The sequence below is a fragment of the Bubalus bubalis genome, chromosome 5, assembly GCF_019923935.1.
Source record: "Bubalus bubalis isolate 160015118507 breed Murrah chromosome 5, NDDB_SH_1, whole genome shotgun sequence".
In the NCBI taxonomy this organism is placed as follows: Eukaryota; Metazoa; Chordata; class Mammalia; order Artiodactyla; family Bovidae; genus Bubalus; species Bubalus bubalis.
This window is the reverse complement of record NC_059161.1, coordinates 54,134,811-54,156,066: the sequence shown is the minus strand read 5'-3', so window position 1 is coordinate 54,156,066 and position 21,256 is coordinate 54,134,811. Positions and strand designations below refer to the sequence as shown.

The window sequence follows — 21,256 nt, the reverse complement described above, 5'->3', positions numbered from 1 at the left end:
TAGTGTCTCCTAGTTTATGAGAACTTAAGAGTATGTTACTGCTGTGTAAAAATTGTATAAATCTTAATTATCTTGAATTGGTTCATAGTACTTTTCAGGCCTACTATATCCTTCTACTTCTCTGTATATTCATTTTACTAATTTTTAAGAGTTTGATATTGAAACTCCAACTAAAAACTTTAATTTACTTACTTAAAAAAATGACTGCAATATACAGTGGAACTATATGTAACTTTGTTCTGTATTTTCCAAGTCTCTGTAAATGAGTTATCATATTTTCATAATTTAAAAACTAAGAAAAATAAAATTTAAGAAAACTATTTGGTCCTATCATAAATAGAAGAAAAAAATAAAAGTAACTGGCTGAAGCTTATAGAAACATACTTCCTATGAGATATAACAAGACTATGAAGTGAAGTTTCACATCAGTAAGGAAGAAACCAAGTGTCTTCAATAAAACACTTAAAAAAAATCACTATCCACCTGGGGGGGAAAATATTAGATCTCTAATTCACACTAGTCAGAAAAATTAACGACAAAGAAGGGAAGGTGGGGAGGGAAGGGAAAAAAATTTTAAATTTAATGGTACCGAACAACAGGAGACTATGTTTACAGCCTTAGCATAAAGAAAAGACTTTTTAAAACAACACACAACTAGGCCTGAGTTCTAGAAGAGTTGTGTTTTTCTATAACATCTATAAATCAAGAAGGAAAAGGGCAAAAGTCAAAAGAGACTTGAGCAAAGACTATAACGAAACAATCTTTTTTTTTTAATGGAAATCCAAGTGGCCAGTAGATAAATGAAAAATGATCAACTTCAGCATCAGCTAAGCAAAAGTAAGACTTCATTGTATTAGTATCTTTTTTTGATGAGGGATACTTTTAGAAATAACTGGTAGAAGTGTGAATTTCTACAGCCTTTGCTGAGGGAAATCTGGTGAAATATATTCAAATTTAAAATGTGTGAACCTTTAAGCAAGCAATTCCTGGTTATCTACCCTAGAGAAATGCTTTCACGTGATCTAGAGTCTTCTACAAGGCCTTCTACTGCAGCGTTTATAGAAACAAGAGAATTAATTGAAACGTTAGTGAATAAAGAAATGCAATTTGTGGGTCATACTACGGAAAATTATGATAATTAAAAACAATGGTACAATGGTGTAGATTTACACAGGCTAATCAGAAAAGACTTCCAAGCTATACTGTAAGGTAAAATGATAAATTGCATATAGCGAGATGTATGATACTGTTACATAAAGAAAAAATAGAGATGACACAAAACTATTTCTATAGTTACAGTACAGAGACAAGTCTGAAAAGTTATCTGCTAAAATTATAAGCAATTATACATCAAGTGACACAAGATGGGCTTGTGGGAGAGATTTCCATTCCATCTATATTATTTGCCTTACAAAAAAGAATCCATTCATGTGGTCTTTTTTTTTTTTTTTAATTAAAAAAATTAGAAGAAAGAATATCCTTTAAACATCCTCATTACATAGCAAGGGCTACTGAACTCAAGTGAGCAAGATACTAGAGAGGAAAGGGAAACAGTAGAATCAAGAGTTTCAAGGGAGAGGGTGAGCCTTGGCAAAGGAAGGAAGTCAGAAAGAAGGGTAGGCACACATCCAGAGGAACCTGAGGTAAGCACCAGGGGAGAAGACTGAGGAAGCGCACAGTACATGGTCTCAATCACTTCACTTTGGGCAAGTTATTTGCAGAATGCAGGGAGGCCACCAGAGCAGCTAGAAGCGCATTTATTCTTTCAGTAAATATTTACTGAGCACTCCCTCTGAGCTAGGACACAGCAAGGAACGAAACAAGCAGGTCTCCACTCTTAAGGAGTTTACATTCTTGCGCATGTGTGTGAGGCTACGGGGATTAAAGAGGCAGCAGATTAATAAACACACACACAAAAACCAGACAGACACGTCTCATGCACAGGATCAAACCAGGATGACGTAATAGAGAACCTCGTGCCTGCTTTAGTGGGAAGCTCAGGAGAAACATCTCTGAAGAGCCAACACGTTAGCTGCAATCCAAATGACCAGCAGCATTTGGATTACAACAAATGTTGCCATCAACCAGCAACAACAAAATCTGGGAGTGCAGAAGGAGCAGCTGGCACCAGAGGCTCTGAGGTGGGACACAGGAACATAAAAAAGTTCATTTATCCAGGAACATAAAAAAGTGGCAAGAGGAGAGAAAGGAGGAAAATGGTACCAGATTATATCAAAGACCTCACAATCTAAAATCAAGACTCTGGATTTTATCCTAAGTAGAATAAAAAAGTTAAAACAAGAAAGTCAAACTATCAAATTTTCATTTAATAGGGATCACTTAGAGGGACTTTCCTGGTGGTCCAGTGGCCAAGACTCCATGCTACCAATGTTAGAGGCTCAGGTCCGATCCCTAGTCAGGAACTAAATCCCATATGCTGAAAAAAACGAAAATATCTTGCATGCCACAAGGAAGACCGAAGGAGGAGCCCACATGGTGCAACCAAAACCTGGCGCAGTCAAATAAATTTTTTTTTTTTTAAACAAAAAGGATCACTTGGGTTTCTTTACGAAAATGGTCTAATCTAGTTCCTATGTGAAGTAAGCAGCTCAGGGAGAGTGAAGGAAGTCTTCCTGAACACCCAGCTGTAGGAAAATCATCCGAAGAAGATTGAGAAGACTTGCCTGGGAAGCAGAGGGAGTCAGCTGAAGTCACACACCCATGAACGGTGTGAATGCAGTGAACAGTGGGAAACCTGCACTGAGATAAACTGCACCAAAGGGGAGAAGAAGGAAACAGTAAGGGCTCACCCAGGCTGTACAGGGATAGAGCACAACTCGTGAAACATTACTCCTCCATCTACAAACTCCTAAAGGGCCGAAAAGAAACTAGGCTGTCCCATTTCAGGGCTCCAAAGAACTAAGTAAGGGATCGATTTCAAGGCTTAAAATAATGACTATGATTTCACCACTGCCTCCTGCCACCATAGTAACTCAATACCGAAGAGCTCTCTCTAAAAACCTCCAAAGACTCAGACACGGCAAAACAATCAGAACGGCTCAGAATGCCTCAAATTTCTAATGAAGTGAAACCACCTAAGCATACCCAAAACACTTCTGAGCACAGTACATTTTACCCTAACACCCCCAGAAGCTTCCACCCCGTGTATCAGCTGCCTATCCTTTGACCTTTAATACTGTAGTATCTATGATGTGCTGCGGAAAAAGAAAACAGCAGAGGACTTTGGAGGAACTTCCCAGGTGGTTCAACGGCCACGACTCCATGCTCCCAGTACAGGGCGGGGGGGGCCCAGATTGCTTCCTTGGTCAGGGAGCTAGATACCACATGCCACAACTAAGAGCTGGAATGCCACAACTAAAGATCCCACGTGTCGCACTGGGACCCAGCATAGTCAAAATAAATATTAAAAAAAAAAAAAAGACTTCGGAGGAGGCAACAAAACTGGACTGAAAGCACTCTCTCTGATAGACACCCTCTTCTCCAGTTTCTCCGTGGATAAACATGAAAGGCACACACTGCCCTCTCTAAAACTGATGATAATAAAGACGGCACAGCTGAAGAAGATGTACCAGAGCCACACCACACTTCGGCCAGGTGGCAATCGCTCTCGCCAGGTTCTTTGCACAAGTCCACCACGTCTCTGCAGATGGTTTCCGGAGTGACAGGGACTTCTGTGAAGTGCTGCTCATTGTTGCTGAGGTACACAGTAAGAAACATCTGGAAACAGAAGGAGAAACACAAGGGTTATTAGTACCACCTACACTGGCGCTGGTCACTTCTCACTTACTTTCGATTCCTTTCCCTGACTGTCTTAACTGAAATGCAAATACACAACAGGACCATCTGGCTGTCTCCAGGCCCAAGGTGGAGAGGGTCCCGGAGCTTTGCTGATGGCCCCTGCCCTCCCTCCATCAGCTGCGCCTGAAGAACCCTTGGGATCCCTGGAGCACAGTAAATGGATCAGTGCACACAAAAGGTCAAGTTAAACCTTCCTCTGACAGCTTATTTATGTCATTCGTTTACCAAGACTTCTGTAGTTCTTAGTATGATATGCCAGGCCCATACTACAAAGAGATTCTCCCATCAGCCCTGTGAGTATGATCAGGAGATGATGATCACACAAACACATGCTTAATTGAGCAAAGTCTCTTTCAGGAAGGATACATAAACAAAACATGTGTTGCTGCTGAAGGTGGGGATGGGAAAAGGGGACAGAACTCAGAGGGATAGCTAATATTTATACCATGTACAATGTATCACCTGTTCAAACAATTATATTTTCAAATCTAAGATGTTTTAATCAGATTAGATACATACTTTAAAGCATAAGTCAGTGATGGCTCAGTGGTAAAGAATCCACTTGTCAATACAGGAGACACAGGTCAATTCCTGATCCAGGAAGATCCCACATGCCTCAGAGCAACTAACCCCATGCATAACTATAGAGCCTGTGCTCTAGAGCCCACAGGCCACAACTATTGAAGCCCACACACCCTAGAGCCCATGCTCCACAAGAGAAGCCACCCCAATGAGAAGCCCGTACATGGCAACTCGAGAGTAATCCCTGCTCGCTGCAACTAGAGAAAAGCCCATGCAGCAACAAAGACCCAGCACAGCCAAAAATAAAAATAAATCAATACAATTATTTTAAAAAAGCTTAAGTATTCATCAATAAGGTGTAAGTAGAAATGAATGGCTATCGTGCTAAAGTTGAGATGACCTTGTATATAAACACTCAGACCAGAAGATTTAGATCTAAAACTCAGTCTTCCTCCTGGTAAAAACAGATACTGTATCTTAAAAACACTGCGTCTGCCTACAGTGTGGGAGACCTGGGTTCGATCCCTGGGTCAGGAAGATCCTCTGGAGAAGGAAATGGCAACCCACTCCAGTACTCTTGCCTGGAAAATCCCATGGATGGAGGAGCGTAGTAGGCTCCTCTACGGACACGGCTGAGCGACTTCACTTCACTAAAGAATTCAAGTGTTCACACCTATCAAATAACAAAACAAAAAAAATCAACCAAACAAAAAACAACCGTTGTTAATTCCTAGCACTGAAGAAAACTGAGCAAATAAATTGTTGATGACAACGCAAGTCAGCCAACCCCCAAGCTCATTCATTCAGTGAGGACTTACTCTGGGCAGATAAATGTGTATCGGGATTAAAACAAGTAAACAAAACCCAGACAATTTGAAAGTGTAATTCCACTGTAAGCTTTATATTCTGTGAAAATAATTCTTATCAAAGAAAGAAAATGCAAAGGCTTTGAAACATGAACTTGATGGACCAGTATACATTCTGTAAAAAGAATTAATGAGACCAAGCCAAACACTGCAGGAGTTTGGGTTTTAAGGCTGTAACAAAACAGAAGGGGATTTCCCTGGTGATCTAGTGGCTAACATTCCAAGCTCTCAAAGGAGGAGTCCTGGGTTCAATCCCTGGTCAGGGAACTAGATCCCACACACCACAAATAAGAGTTCACACGCCACAACCAGAGATCTCACATGCCAAAAAACAAGATGGAGATCCCCTGAGCTGCAACTAAGAACTGGAGCAGCCAAACAAATAATTTTTTTTTTCTTTTAAAGGCAGAATGAGTAGGATCTGCACTGCGGTTACAATGACACAAGAATATCATACAAGCCACAGTGCCCTCAGTCACGTGGCGTCTCACCCAGCATAAATCTCTCTCCCACCACCCCAGAAGTGAGAGCTGCATTAGGCTCTTCTTTTTGGGGGGCAGGGGAGGAGGGGAGGGGACAGCGGGAGAGCGGCAGCTCCTGACCAGGGATGATGATGGAAACTGGCTCAAACAGCAGACTTGCCGCCTCAAGGATCTGGTTTGAGTAAGGGGAGAAGAAAATGCACCAGAGGAGGAGGCCCCCTGGGTCCGTGGGCTCTGCCTCACGGGGCTTCCCTGCTCCTCCCTGCAGTAAAACTATGCTTTCCCAAGGTAAGCCAAGTCTCCACTTCCTGCAACTGAAGCTCTTAACTCACAGAAACATGTATAACACAGAAAGGAACCCCCCCAAACTGGAAAACACAAACAGGAACCCATTACAGCTAGAAAGCAACTCAGAAACAAATTTTAAAGTGGATGCTATCAAAAAATAAAACGTATGAAAACAAAGCTGCAAAATTTGTCAGCATGAGCTCAGAAGCTTTCAAGCTAACTGGATCAGGTTCTTCACATTCTGATAAACTGTGCTACATAAAGATACATAGTTCCAGGCCTCAACTCAGCCAACAAGGCAGCACTTTAAAACTGTTACACAAAATGAACACAGCTTTCCACCCTGGTGCGACTCTGGATACATATATAGCACATGTAACCAGTGTAAATAATTTACACTTCAGTCTTAAAGAGTACTTCTCCTCCATACTCCCTACCCACATCAGAACTTTCTCTGAAGTTTAACACTTCAAACATAGGAACTGTTTTCATTGTAAATATGAGACTAAGAGGCATTTATCAAATTATAGAAATATTTAATATACTGTATATACACAAAACAGGTTTTCCCAATGACTCAGCAGGTAAAGAATCTGCCTTCAATGCAGGAGACACAGGAGATGAGAGTTTGATCCCTGGGTCAGGAAGATCCCCTGGAGGAGAAAATGGCAATCCACTCCAATATTCTTGCCTGGAAAATCCCATGAACCTAGCGGGTTACTGTCCAAAGGGTCGCAGAGTCGGACACAACTGAGCAACTGAGTACCCATATATACAAAACACACACTGTATCAACAAATAAGAGGTTATTTCCCGAGATAAAAGCGCCTTACCTCGTAAACCTCATCTTAAAGAGTCCTTTCACACACATTATCTCAGAAACTTACATCAACTCTCAGATAAGCAGAGCAGATATTCCTTTCTCTATAAATGAAGCAAGAATCTTTTATAAAGAGTCTTTATACTGGCTACTAAAATGAGAGGATGAGACTACAATTCTGTTCACCTGTCCTCTACTCTTTCAGCTGTTCCTTATAGCAGAAGAGTATTAGGAAATGCTCTATTGAACCCCAGTAAAAATCCCCAGGAGGAGGGCAAGGCAGTCCACTCCAGTATTCTTGCCTGGGGAATCCCCATGGACAGAGAAGCCTGGTGGGCTACAGTCCATGGGGTCGCAAAGAGTTGGTCACGACTGAGCGACTAAGCACACAACCAAACTTGGATAGAGATCTGGTGTTTTACTTTTTAGAAGACAACGGCTTCATTTATTTAAAAGTACAAATTATAAATACGAAGGATGAGAAACATGTTCTAAGATCACTGACTTTTCCCCCAAAATCCCACAGGATTAACACTAGTGTGAGTGGTCAGTGGACTCCATTCAGGCACACCTGAAGACAGCTCTGGAGTGACTGTTCTGGGCTGAGTGCTCCAAGGCCAGGCCGGCAACGTGAGCTGCTCCTGACACCCAGGTGGGAGATCTGGGTTCTTACCCCAGACTTGTTAATCATTATTAGGGAAGTAATGTCACCTCTCTGAATCCCAGCCTCCTGGTCTTCAAAATAAGAGTCCTAGGTTCCCTGAGAGCTGCCATTTAGTTCGGGTGTTTGTAAGAGCCAACTTCTTCACAACAGTCCACAACCTGGAAGGTAGCAATTCAGTCTCGAAGTGAGGACCTGAATGAAGGCAATGGACAGAGGGGGAAAGAACAGATTCAACAGAAAGACTGGATCTGGTGACTAAATGTGGGAGGATTGGGGGGGGAGGTGAACTAAACAATTCATAGCAAATTCAGGAGGAAAACCAGGCTTGCTCCACTCTGAGATTATGGTACCAGCAGGCAGGGGATGAGAGAAAAGCAGGAGTTTCATTTGGATGAGTTGATCTGGGACCACCTGTCCCCACCCCCTCTCCAGCCCTCACAGCCTTCTGACCTTCTCCAAGCTCGGCTCCACCAGCATCCTCCTCTCCTTGCCTCCCACCCGCTGGAGCCTACGCATCCTGTTCCTGACTGCCATGTTGTTGGCTCGAAACCTCCTTGGAGCTTCTGGGGTGGACTCTGAAACTGGCGCCAGGCGCGGAGGGCAAGGAGAGACAGAAGGCAGGCAGCCCACTCTGGACTGGCAACTGGCCTTTCCGGAAGCAAGGCAGCTTGCTCAGGAGACTGGTCTTGGGGGCTTCAGGGCCAGTGGTTCCCCGACCCCTGCCCAGCAGCATGGTAAAAGCTTATGGAGAGGGTCCCCCTGGGTTCAGTCTCCAGCCTGCGTCCTTGGGCAGCTTGAGCCCGGGACAGCAGGCAGGCGGAGGGCACGTTTCAAGGATAGGAAAGCGGGTGAACAGCCTCCAAGGGCCTGGGTCAGCATGCAGGTCAAGTCTGCGGTCACGTCTTCTTGATGACCTTCCCCGACAAATATTCTTCCTTGTGTGCCAGCACGGCCTGCCGCGCCTCTCCCTGGGTCTTGATACCACCACTTCCTTCCCGGGGAGGCTTTCCCTGGTCATCCTGCCTAAAATCCCACCACCACCCTCAACACGCGCATGTGTGCACCCACATATGCACATGTGCACACATGCACTTCCCCACTTTCTCTCTCTCCCTGGCACAGTGACCAACACATCATGTATTATATTTATTTCACTTGCTTTTACTGTCTTCCCTGCTAGAACGGACAGTCCATGAGGCCCAGGGTTTTGTCTGTTCAGTATGGCATCCTTAGCACCTTGAACTGTGCCTGGTTTGTAATAATCACACCGTAAGTGTGTGTTTAGGAATGAATAAATACCACAGCTGTTACTGCACTTGATAGATTCACCTCTGATTTATTTTCACAGTAAGCTTCCCACAGGTATTGATAGAAAGCAGAGCAGACAGTATTCAGCACAGCTACACACGCTGACAGAAGTTAGTGTCCTCTCCTCTTCAGTTTGTATCATGCTATGCCATCCTACTTCTGTTTCGACATCTTGTTCATGCAAGATTTATAGGCTATCTATTTTATGGTTTAAGTTCTAATGTAGACATTATCTTTATTAAGTAGCCATTACAGCACACGGTACAGAACAAGAGACAGAGACAGGGAGCGCTGTGTGGAAAGGGACACAGCCACCCCAGGGGAATCAATACCCCAACCTGGCTTCCTCCTTCTTAGGTCATCCATGCTACTTACTGGACAAACCCAACTAGAAGTTGGATGGAAAGGGAGACTACTGATGCCTTTATAGAAGTCAACTTCCTGGGGCACAAAGCAGGGTGGAGACAGGCAATCAAAAGATGCTTCCCCGCTCCATCCTCAAACTCAATTACTTCAGCCCCTCTATGGTGAGAGAGGGCTCCTGAGCCACAATCTAAACAGAATGAGAACACGAGGTGCAGGAAAAGAACAGCCCAAGCAGAGGGAAGAACAAATGTCAAGGCCCCGAGGAGGAATCAAGCTTGTCACATTTGTGGACTAGGAAGGTCACTCTGACAGAGTGAGCAAGAGGAAAGGATTATAGGAGATTAACTCAAAGAGACTAGATCACGCATAGAAGCCATAGAGTCCTCAAGCTGTGCTGCAAACAGAGGGTTATTCATCACAGATGGCAAGGCCCCACCCTCAGAGATTCTGATTCAGTAGACCAGGGGTGGGGACAGAGATTCTGCATTTTTAAGAAGCTCCCTTGAGATGCTGATATTGTGGCTCTGGAAACTGCAAACCAAGAACCATTGTTCAAAGACCCAAAGGCTGGAGCAAGGTATCTGGATTTTAATCTAAGAGGCCATTGGAGGCAAATCATTAGAGACAAAAAGATTAGATTAGTGGTTGCCAGGGGCTGGGGGACTGACTGCTAACAAGTACAGGGCTTCTTTTTGAGGTGATGAGAATGTTCTGGAAATAGTGGTGATGGTTGTACCACCTTGTAAACATACTAAAATTCACTGAACTGGATACTTCAAAATGGTGGTATGTAAATCATATGTCAATTTTTTAAAAAAGAAGTCACTGGAGGATTCTGAAAAGAGTATTGAAGTCATTTTTTTAAAACATTACTCTGGCTACTATATGAATAGACCACAGAGAGGCAGGCATGGAAGACCAATTAAGAGGAAATGTAGCACATAAAGGGGCTTCACTGATGGCTCAGTGGTCAAGAACTCATCTACCAATGCGGGAGACATAAGGGTATGGGTTCGATCCCTGGGTCAGGAAGATCCCCTGGAGGAGGGTATGACAACTGACTCCAGTATTCTCACCTGGAGAATCCCATAGACAGAGGAGTCTGGTGGGATACAGTCCATAGGGTCGCAGAGTCGAACACGACTGGAGGAACTTAGCACGCACACACGCAGCACATAAAATGAGATATAATGGTAGCACAGACTGCAGGTAACAGCAAGTGGTGAAAAACGGCTGGACCGGATTATAATTTGAAGGCAGAGTCAACAAGACTTGCCTAATGGACAGAATGTGGGATGCAACCATAGAAATTGAATGAACGTAGATCTGGTGTCTAAGCAACAGAGTAAATAGTGCTGTCATTTACTATGAGGAAGGAGGAACAGATGAGGGAAGGGCCCACAGGACTGGGGCCTCGGCCAGAAGTCCCATAGAGGACAGGGACCCAGTAAAGGATTAGAAAAGGTCCATCCATAAAAAACAGAAAGAAACACAAAGGAGTGTGGAATACCAGAGACCATGCAAAGCAGTGTCTCAACTAAGTCAAATAAAGCTTAGCGATCTTAGAAACGAGAATGAGGACAGTTCTCCAGGCTGGGCAAGACGGAGGCTGCTGGATGCCTTGACCAGTGCTGTCTGAGGAATGAGGTCGAAGGCCTGTTTGAGACAGGCTAAGAGCCCAAGGGAAGGATGCAGAGACTCAGAACAGAAAGATGGGAGAAAACAGCGACTCCCTGGCAGGCCAGTGGTTAAAACTCAGCACTTTCAATGTAGGGGGCACGTCGATCCCTGGTCGGGGAACTAAGATCCCATATAACTGCATGGTGCGGTCAAAAAAAAAAGGAAGGTGGAGAATATGGAGCCACAGATGGAAGAAGACAGAGTAAAAGTGGTGCTTTGTTTCTTCTTTATTTCAACATGGAGTTTTTCCAGAGCATTTTAATGGATGGACTAATTCAGTCAAGAGGGGAATGCTGCTGCTGCTGATGACTCTGTATCTCTAGTCTCTGTCTATTCCTAGGCCAGTACTCACTGCCCAGTGGCAATCTATGTCTGGAGAACCCGCAAATGCTTCATGCTCAGCTTGGCCAAACCAGCACAGTCCCATTTTCACTGACTTTCTTTGCTGTAGTGATTATCTTACTTTTTAGATTACAAAGATAGTTTATCAAGTTTGACAATTTCTTAATGGGACACCACAGCACAGTGACAACAATACAGCTGGGAAGAGGTGGCTTTGAGCCGTGACTGTGTGACAGCTGACGTGCAGCCGAGGGCAGGTGTCTTCCTGACCATCCCAGAGAAGGGGTGGGAGACAGGGACCACCCACCAGCCCCAGCTGCCCCTGGTGGCGCTGAGACCCATAACTGCCACCTTTCCCCCTAGAAAATTTCCATTAGAACAAAAAGGCATCACGTCACTTGAAATAAGCAGTTTAAACTCATTTTACCCATCTTAAATTTATAGACATTAAGTATGTCCCCTTGCATTTATATATCACTTATAATTTAAAATCTTTTCATTATAATCTGCCCACAATTATAGGCTTTTCTGTGATAATTCATAGTTGTTCCAAATTTTACAGAGGGAGTAAATCAGGCATTTTCTCAATGAATATCTTTTCTCTTCTTTATTTGGAAGAGGAACAATAACATAAAAAGATGTTGTTGCTAAGTTGGGTGGGAGGAGAGGGATGGACGGGGAGTTCAAGGTCAAGTAGATGCAAACTCGAAGGCAATGGCACCCCACTCCAGTACTCCTGTCTGGAAAATCCCATGGACGGAGGAGCCTGGTAGGCTGCAGTCCATGGGGTCGCTAAGAGTCGGACACGACTGAGCAACTTCACTTTCACTTTTCACTTTCATGCATTGGAGAAGGAAATGGCAACCCACTCCAGTGGTCTTGCCTGGAGAATCCCAGGGACGGGGGAGCCTGGTGGGCTGCTGTCTATGGTGTCGCACAGAGTCGGACACGACTGAAGCGACTTAGCAGCAGAAGCAGCAGCAGATGCAAACTATCACGCTTAGAAGGGATGGACAGCAAGGTCCTCCTTACAGCACAGAGAACTATATCCAATCTCCTGGGATAAACCATACTGGGAAAGAATATATATATTTCTTAAATATAAAGAAAAGCGAGCCAAGTCCAAAGAAAAGGCTAGTTAAACTAACCTATCATGCTAACCTGAGAAAAAGTAGGCACACAGGCTCTTTATACTGTACTTTCTTTTTATCTTTGTTTCATAAGTGGACTGTGCTACAAAACATCACTCTTTGAAGTGTAATTTAATTCCCTAAAAAATAAAACAAAAGATGAAGCTGTTTTTATTTCATTTTGATGAGGCAGTTTTATTAGCATGTTGAAAACTTACTAAAGTAAAAAATTTTAACCTACTCTATCAACTAAGTCCTTCTGAAAACAATAATTTGGGCCAAAAATTCATGATCTGTAATGATAAAAAATAAAATGGCTAAATCTTAGAGAACTTTTCAGCATCTAATACCAAAACATTTCAGAAGGAAAAAGCACAAAAAGCGAAACTTTCAAGAATGGTCAGGTATGTACTGTTTTGTTACAAAACAGTATTCACCATATCCCACTATACAAATGCAAAAATATAATACGTGTACACAGACATGTAGTACAAACAAACAAAAAAAGACCTCACCAAATTAACAGTAGTAATGTTTGGCGGTAAGATTATGAAATGAATTTGGGGGGACTTATCTATGCTTAAACTTTCTAGAATGATTAAACATCACTTGGATAATAAAACTGATAAAGAATCAATAATTAAATTAATAAGGCAAACATTTTTATTACCTGGTCCTTGCTCTGTGATATATATGGCAAATAGATATCTGTCTGACAATGTTGTTTTCTAGGGTCACCATACTGCCTCAACTTTAGCCAGGGACTAAAACCTAACAATCAAGAAATATATCCTGGAACTTCTCTGGTGGTCCAGTGGTTAAGAATCCACCTTCCAGTGCAGGGGACACAGGTTTGATCCCTCGTCAGGGAACTAAGGTACCCCGTGCTGTGAGGCAACTAAGCCCGTGTGCCGCACTTACTGAGCCTGCAAATACACACACACACACACACAAGAAACACATCTTAAACATCCACTGCATTAGAATGAAATATTATTCAGCCATAAAAGGAATGAGGTACTGATGCATACTACACATAGATGAACTCTGAGAACACTATACTAAGTGACAGAAGTCAGGCACAAAAAGAAACACCACAATATTCAAATCCATAGAGACTAAAAGTAGATTAGTGTTTACCAGGGGTTGGGGGGAGGGGGAATAGCATGTAACCCTAGAGGATGTTTTTCTCTAAGGTGATGAAAATGTTCTGGAATTACCAGTGGTTAACACTGTGAACATACTAAAAACAAAAACAAAACAAAAAAAACACTGAATTACATACTTGATAGGGTGAATTTTATGGTATGTGAATTATATCACAATCTTAAATGCCCACTACATGCTTACTATGTGACAGATACAAAAATCTCTTAAGGGAAATAAAATTTACTCATGAAAAAAACTTAATACCAAATTAAGAACAACTTAGTACCAAATTACATGAGTGGGGCTGTAAGTAAAATGAAAATTCAGAAAGGAGAAAGATGAATGTGATCTGAGGCAGACTGAGGTTTCAGCAAACAGGCATAAACTAATGGCAAGCATAAAGAAAGAAATTCTTGGTTTCCCAGGTGGCGCCAGGGCTAAAGAACCTGCCTATCAACGGAGGAGACAGAAGAGAGGTGGGTTGGATCCCTGGGTAGGGAACATCCCCTGGAGCCGGAAATGGCAACCACTCCAGTATTCTTGCCTAGAGAATCCCATGGACAGAGGAGCTGGCCGGCTACAGTCCACAGGGTCACAAAGAGTTGGACACAACTGAAACGGCTTATGCATGCCTAAGGAAATACTAAAAAAGAAAAATAATAATCTATAGTAACCTTACTTCTAAAAACACCATCTTTTCCTGACTCTTTAGATTTCTGAAAACACCATATTCTCAAGAAAACAAACATGACTCCCTTAGCTCCTTTCCCGTAAGGAAGAAAGGAGAATGGAGTTTCCTGGCGTCAAATCGCCTGGGAGGCTACTGTGAGAAACTTGGTTATTCTCACTGACTCACAAATGTGTTCCTGGGAACTTGTGACGTAAGTTATTTTCATCACAAGCACAGCAATAATCAGATCAAAACAACACATCAGCTTTTACAGCTGAACTTGCAGCTGTGAGGATGATAAATTGCTGGGGTATCTGAAAATGCTCCGAGTCTAGCTTGGACAGAACAGAAGAGATGGCTCTTCTTCCCCTGATACCAGGTCAGCCCTTCCCATTGACAGAGACATGAACTGCTCACTTCTTCCCAACTTGCACATCAAGAACTTCATGTTTTTAAAAAACAGTAAGCATCAAATCTAATATACTTAGGAGCAGAGGCTCTCAGGGACAGACCATAGGGCAATACGAAAGGTAAAACACGGAGTAGGAAGGATAAATGTAAATTAAAACAATGAGGCATCACTTACAACTATTAAATTAGTGATTAAAAGGTAAGACCCAAAAGAGATGAGACTGATTCATTCAAAGATATGATGGTACTAAAAATGTTTAAAATCCCACTTGGAAAGTAAAGTGTATCATGTCATCAAAACCCGTAAATTTACGTATACCCCATGAATTACCCTTACAGAAATAACTGAAATGAAGAAAACCTGTAAATGGCTGAAGATTTTTCACTGTGGTGTTGGAGCTATGAACAGTAAGATAGGAAACTAACATCCAACAAGTTAACCATGGAAGGGTAGCTGCTGGAGGGACTATGACCCAGGTACCAACTACTGTAAGTATAGTGTTAGAAAATGGCAAGATAAGGTTACAAAATAGAAATATTAAGTTTTAGATTTTAACCATTTAAAACATATGGACAGGACTTCCCTGGTGGTCCAGGTGTTAAGACTCCACTTCCACTGCAGGGGGCGCAGATTTGATGCCCAGTTAGGGAACTAAAATCCCACCTGCTGCATGGCGCAGCCAAAAAATAAAAAATTAAACATATAGACACAGGAACTGTCTTGTACAGATTACGTAAGAGAACTCTGGTATTATGAGATCGGGTATGCTGCTGCTGCTGCTGCTGCTGCTGCTAAGCCGCTTCAGTCGTGTCCGACTCCGTGCGACCCCATAGATGGCAGCCCACCAGGCTCCGCCATCCCTGGGATTCTCCAGGCAAGAACACTGGAGTGGGTTGCCATTTCCTTCTCCAGAGATCGGGTATAGACGTCACTTTAAATTTGTTTAAATATCAACGTTAATATAGTTTTACAATAATGTACAATTTAAAAATATACATAACACAATACAAACTGTGATAATGTGAAAATATTTCCCTAAAAACAGTAAATAAGATTTGATTCTTAAAGTGATCAATCTGAAGAGAAAGATTCAGGGAAAGACCAAACACCATTACATTAAGTTGCACCAGGCCTACCCACACGCGCTGCACAGTAATTCATGCCCAAGTCATGTCTGAAGAAGGCTTGCCCTTCCAAAAATCCAAAGTCACAGACAATTTTCACTAAAAAAGAAGAGATCAAAGATTTATTTTTAAGAGTTCCATTTTAACAGGACATGTATGCACTGTAACTATAAAGTTATGTTATTAATACAAGGATGACTCATTTCAAAGAGGAATTATTTCAGATTAAAATTTGGAAGACTTTTCCAAAAGGAAATTTAAAAAAAAAAAAAAAACTGAGCAGAGCATTTACAAGAAATTTACTTTGTGTCAGAGGCTAAATTTATTCCTTTGACTGAAAAACCATGTGAAGTTTCACAGAAAGAAAAATAGAACTAAGAGTTTAGGATGTTCCCTGTCATAGAAAGGAATTTAAGCTTTGCAATAAAAGCATCAGTTTTGATTTATAAAATCTCAAATCACTTAGGTTTACCTAAGGAAAAAAAATATATATATACATATATATATATTCATATATAAGAAAAAAATTGGTCCTTTAGAGGAAAATGAACAGTCTATAAAAAGAGTGACATAAATCCTCCCCAATCTTAGAACTCACAGGAAACTCACCATATGGACAATCAGATAATAATGGTAGTAGTGAGATTAGAGAAAAGTCAAGATGATTTTTGTATTTAATAATTCCCCTATGGAGACAGAAATGAAATGAAGGAAGGAAGACCCCAGACTACCTTCTAGAAGAGAATGCTGCTACTAGACTTCCTATAACCTGGTCAAGAAAAACACCTGTCTTAACAGTAAGATACATAAAAAGGGATTAAGAAACAGCAATAACAACCAAAGCTTCTTTCAGTCTCAAACATACAGAGCCATTCAGCCCAACTCTGGCTTCCAACCCGAGAAAGGGGTCAGAAATGAGATGCAGATCATTCCAATCTTTCAGCATTTTCAGCCTCCTGCTCCTCAGAGACCTCGCTGTCTGCTCCTGTGGTAACTCTGCTCCAGGGGCCACGAACCAAGAACACAGGGCAGCTTGCTTGGCTCCCTGACTTGGACTTGCTCTGTCCCAAGGGCAGGCTGGGCTGCCCTCCTTCTGCAGGGGGTGTGCTGCCCAGCCACCCCAGCCTGGACGACCCTGCCACCCCTCCCCAGTAGTTCAGTGGGCATCCCGACAGAGGTCTCCGTGGCGTCTCCCTCAGGAGCAGCGGGGACACTTAGTCTTTGAGTCCTTTCCCTCAGAGACACTCTCCAGCCTCCCTGATGATCGGTCCAACCTTGCTACCGCTATCGGACAATCACTGCTGACAGAGGCTTATTATGTGCCATCTGTCCTGCCCAGAGTTTACTCCTGAGGCCATTACACTGCTTTATAAAATCTTCATCAATTACCATGGGTCACACCTACTAATGTTCCATTAAAGATCAATGATATTTAAACCAACTTCTACACTAAGTGTAGCATGTATTCACTAAATGTACTGCATTTTGCTCATGGAATACTTTAAACATCAGCCCGTCAGTTTCTATCAGACATGTGAGTTATTTAAAGAAAAATCCGGGACTTCCCTGTCGGTTCAGTGGTTAAGATTCCACAATTCTCAACCTGGATGTCCTTCTAGAGATGAATGGATAAAGAAGATGTGGTTCATATATACAATGGAATATTACACTCAGCCATAGAAGGAACCATTTGGAGTCAATTCTAGTGAGGTAGATGAACCTAGAGTCTGTTATACAGAGTGAAGTCAGTCAGAAAAAGAAAAATATTGTATATCAACATATATATATGGAATCTAGAAAAATGGTATTGATGAACCTATCCACAGGGAAGGAATGGAGGAGACACAGATGTAGAGAATGGACTCATGAACACAGTAAGGGAAAGAGAGAGTGGGATGAGCAGAGAAAGCGGCATCGACGTATATACACTATCACGTGTAAAACAGACAGCTGGTGAAAAGCTATTACACAGGGAGCCCAGGCTGGTGCTCTGTGATGACCTAGAGGGATGGGATGCGTGGAGAGGAGGATGGCTCAAGAGGGAGAGGATATATGTATAATTATGGCTGATGTCTGCTGTTGTATGGCAGAAACCAATACAACATTGTAAAGCAATTTTCCCCCAATTAAAAAATAAATTAAAAGGAAAAAAAAAAAAAAAAGACTCCATGCTTCCACAGCAGGGGGCACGGGTTCCAGCTCTCATCAGCGAACTCATAAGATCCTGCATGCCGCATGGTGTGGCCCAAAAGTTTTTTAAATAAAATTAAATAAATTTTTTAAATAGAAAGGATTCATTAAAAAGAAAGAAAAACCATAAAATCATATTCAAAGGATTTCTTTATATTATAAACTATTTCTTCGGTCACTAGAGCAAATGAGTAGAATCTAGAAATCAATCACACAAATTTGAATAGTTAAAAAAGTTCACCACACATGGTATTTCCTAGCCATTCATTCAGGATCTTCTAGAGTACACAATCATTTTCTGAGACAACTACCATTCTGAGAAAAATGACATAGTAAATATGAAGTGGTTACTTTAATAGCGGGAAAAAAATTCATTACATACTGAAAAATAGCTGGTTTTAGATGTCTGATTACATAACCACTTCATCTACAGAAACAGAGCAGTCACCTCCCCTGAGACATAGAGTCTTCTCTCATGAACATCAGTCGTTCAAAAGGAGCTCCTGGTTTGGTTTCCTCTCAGTCCCATCTTCTTGCTGATTTCAACATCTTTCATTCACCCACAGAGAATGGGAAAGCCTGCATTCTTCAGGGTGGAGAGAAGAGACTGATCAATGAGCACAATAGAAGGTGATGTGATAGAGAAAGATGCAGGTGATGGCAGGAGATGGCTAATCACGGTTGAGAGAGGCGCAGCTGAGCTGAGGTGGAAGAAGCCGGCCTCTTGAAACATCCAGGGAAGACATTCCAGGCAACAACCCTGAAATGGGAACAGGCTTGGTCTGTGCCGTGACCACTAAGAAGGCCAGTGTATCAGGAATATAGGCACATATGAACAAGGACAGACAGGTAAACAGCTGATAAAGGGCCTTGAGGTCAAGTATAAGGGACGCAGGCTGAAGAATAAGGGACATCACTAGAGTAGTTCTCAAAGCATGGTCCCCAGACCAACAGTATCAGCATCGCTGGGAACTTGCCAGAAACAGAAAGTCTCAGGCCCCCACCTAGACCTCCTGAATCAGAAAACCTTGAGGTATGGCCCACCAATCCCACTGAAGTTTGAGAACCACTGCATTGGGGCTTATAAGCACAGATGCAACATGAAACTAAATTTCTGGGTAAATGAACTACAGCATTAGTTCTTTCACCAATAGATAACAGCAGTGAATATTAACCTGTATAGTGTATATTAACTGTTAAAATGTCAATGGTTAACCCTGTGACAATCAAAACTTCACAGACTTTTAAACCTGTAACTTACCTGTACATCAACTATACTTCAAAAAAAAAAAAATCAGATTCATATACAGTGGTATTTTATCTTTGCCTATTTTTAATTTCAAGGAATTTCCAAGCAATTATAAGAAGTATAAAGACTTAAAACATAGAAGTTATCTGCTCCACAGTCACAGCCTCAAATTACCAAATGAGAAATCTCGAAAAGCTTTCTGGAATAATTCAAAACCATAAAATTGCCTCCAGCCCTGTCCCTCCCACAGACACGCACCTCGAGCCAGGAGGACGCTTTCTCTCTGCTTCTCAGACGACTGTTCACACCACAGTTGTCCGGATCCCGGTCTTATCTGTCTTACTGGTCTATAAATTCCTTTGGTACAGAAGTTCTGGTCCTCAAATGCTTCCTCCCAGTTTTTCTCCTCCCCCGATAAACACAATCTCAGTATCTGTCTGACACACAGCAAATCTGAATATGTGATTGTTGAACTGAACCGATACTGTGGCTCAGAGACTCAAAGTTCCCCGGACGACGGGAATGTGAACAGGAAACAGATGTGAACAGTGTGTTCACGTCATCAGGCATAAGAAGCACTTATACGTGACCTCGCGGTGTAACTGCAAGGTAGTTTTCTCAGAGCCAGACCACATCTCAAGGGAAGAAAACAAAGCATTCTGCTTACTTTAGGATAACCTAAGAAATCTTTTCTCTCCTTTTCAACTATGCCAGAAGCCTGATTTAGGCAAGATTTCAAATTCCAAAATATCTATCAAAGTCGCTCACTTGAAGCTACTCTGCTTTCAGTGTCTGCCATAAACAAACAACAAAATAAAAGAACTAAATAAATATACTTGACTAGTTAATTCTCCATCCCTACCTCAACCCTTCTGTATAAGCTTCATGTTGGCTGGTATGCTTTCTTCTAAGCTGAGCACTGCTGTCTTAGGAGCATGTCTTATTTTACACAAAGGCACCTTTATAGACTTCACTCTATCTTTTGCTTTTATTCACTAAGCATTGTATTTTTAAACAATTTTTATTGGAGTATAGTTGATTTCCCAATTGTATTAGTTTCAGGTGTACAGCAAAGTGAATCTGTTATACATATACACATATCCACTCTTTTTGAGATTCTTTTTGCATATAGGTCATTACAGACCCATGGGAAAAGTTCCCTAGAGTAGAGCTCCCTGTAAGCACCGTATTTTTAAGATCCATGCATGATCGCCTGAGCACAACCAATCCATGGCTTCTAGTTCTTTCCTTTCTACCTGGCAGTCTACTATGGAAGTGGTCCTCTATGTTCAAAGATTTCACCTCTGTGAAACTTCTCCCAACAATGGACATATATTTAAATGGGCAAGCACTACCCTCCCCAAGGAAAATTAAAAATAAGAACATTCATTCACCCAAACTACATTTATTAAATGCCACTGTATGTCAAACACTGTGCTCAGTGTTAGAAACACAGACTAGAAGATGGGTCACACCCTCAAGCCGCACACAGAGCACAAAGCCCCACAGGGCCCCGCAAACACGTGACACAACCGGAGAACTTCCTGGTGGAGGTTCAGATGACGTCCAGTGAGAACAGGAGAAAAAAAAACCACCCCTCTCAAGGAATACTACTGAATCGAAAAGGGTAGGATGAGTCAGACAAGCAGGAAGAGGGCTGTCCAGGCAGAAAAATGGCGCATGTAAAGGCACAGCGGTGCGAGGAAACCCGGCGTGCTGTCGTCACGCGCCCCGGAACTGCTGAAACAGGAAGCTGGGAGGTCAGACGGAAGGAACAGGTCACCTCTCAACCCCCGAGTCACAGCTATGACGCAGAAACTCGGGACATACACGACTTATTTCACACTGACAATTAAGGCCCAGTCAGACGGCGCAGAGCAGGTGATGGACGTCAATATACAAGAAGGTGCAACTCACTGCCAGCTAGAGGAAAACAGATCATCAAGCCCCACAGAGTCCTAGCACAGCGTCCCTTGGGAGCATGAAGGAGGCGGTGAGCAGATCTTCTTCCCCAACTGCCCTGCAATCCTGAAGGCAGGCCGGCTGAGCAGGGCGAAGGGGGCTACCCTTCTGCCAGGCACGAGGCACACGCACCGCTTACTTTCCCTCCGCGGCGGGCGCTGGGTGTGAAGGGCTGAGTTGCTTCATGTTTTGAGTCTTCCGATCACTTCCCTT

The 21,256-nt window shown here is 42.5% G+C and overlaps 1 protein-coding gene across 3 annotated transcripts in view; it reads right to left on the bottom strand.

The window, feature by feature from the left end:
• TP53BP2 (tumor protein p53 binding protein 2) overlaps window positions 1-21,256 on the bottom strand; it is a 66,909-nt gene that overhangs the window by 35,989 nt on the left and 9,664 nt on the right. For 2 of the 3 annotated variants that reach the window (XM_006057238.3, XM_044943147.1), the window contains one exon: window positions 3,591-3,738. In XM_006057238.3, coding sequence (XP_006057300.3) covers window positions 3,591-3,738 — 148 coding nt within the window. Of the gene's footprint in view, window positions 1-3,590; window positions 3,739-19,339; window positions 19,364-21,256 lie in introns of those variants that run through there. The other variant, XM_006057239.3, reaches the window with a different exon arrangement.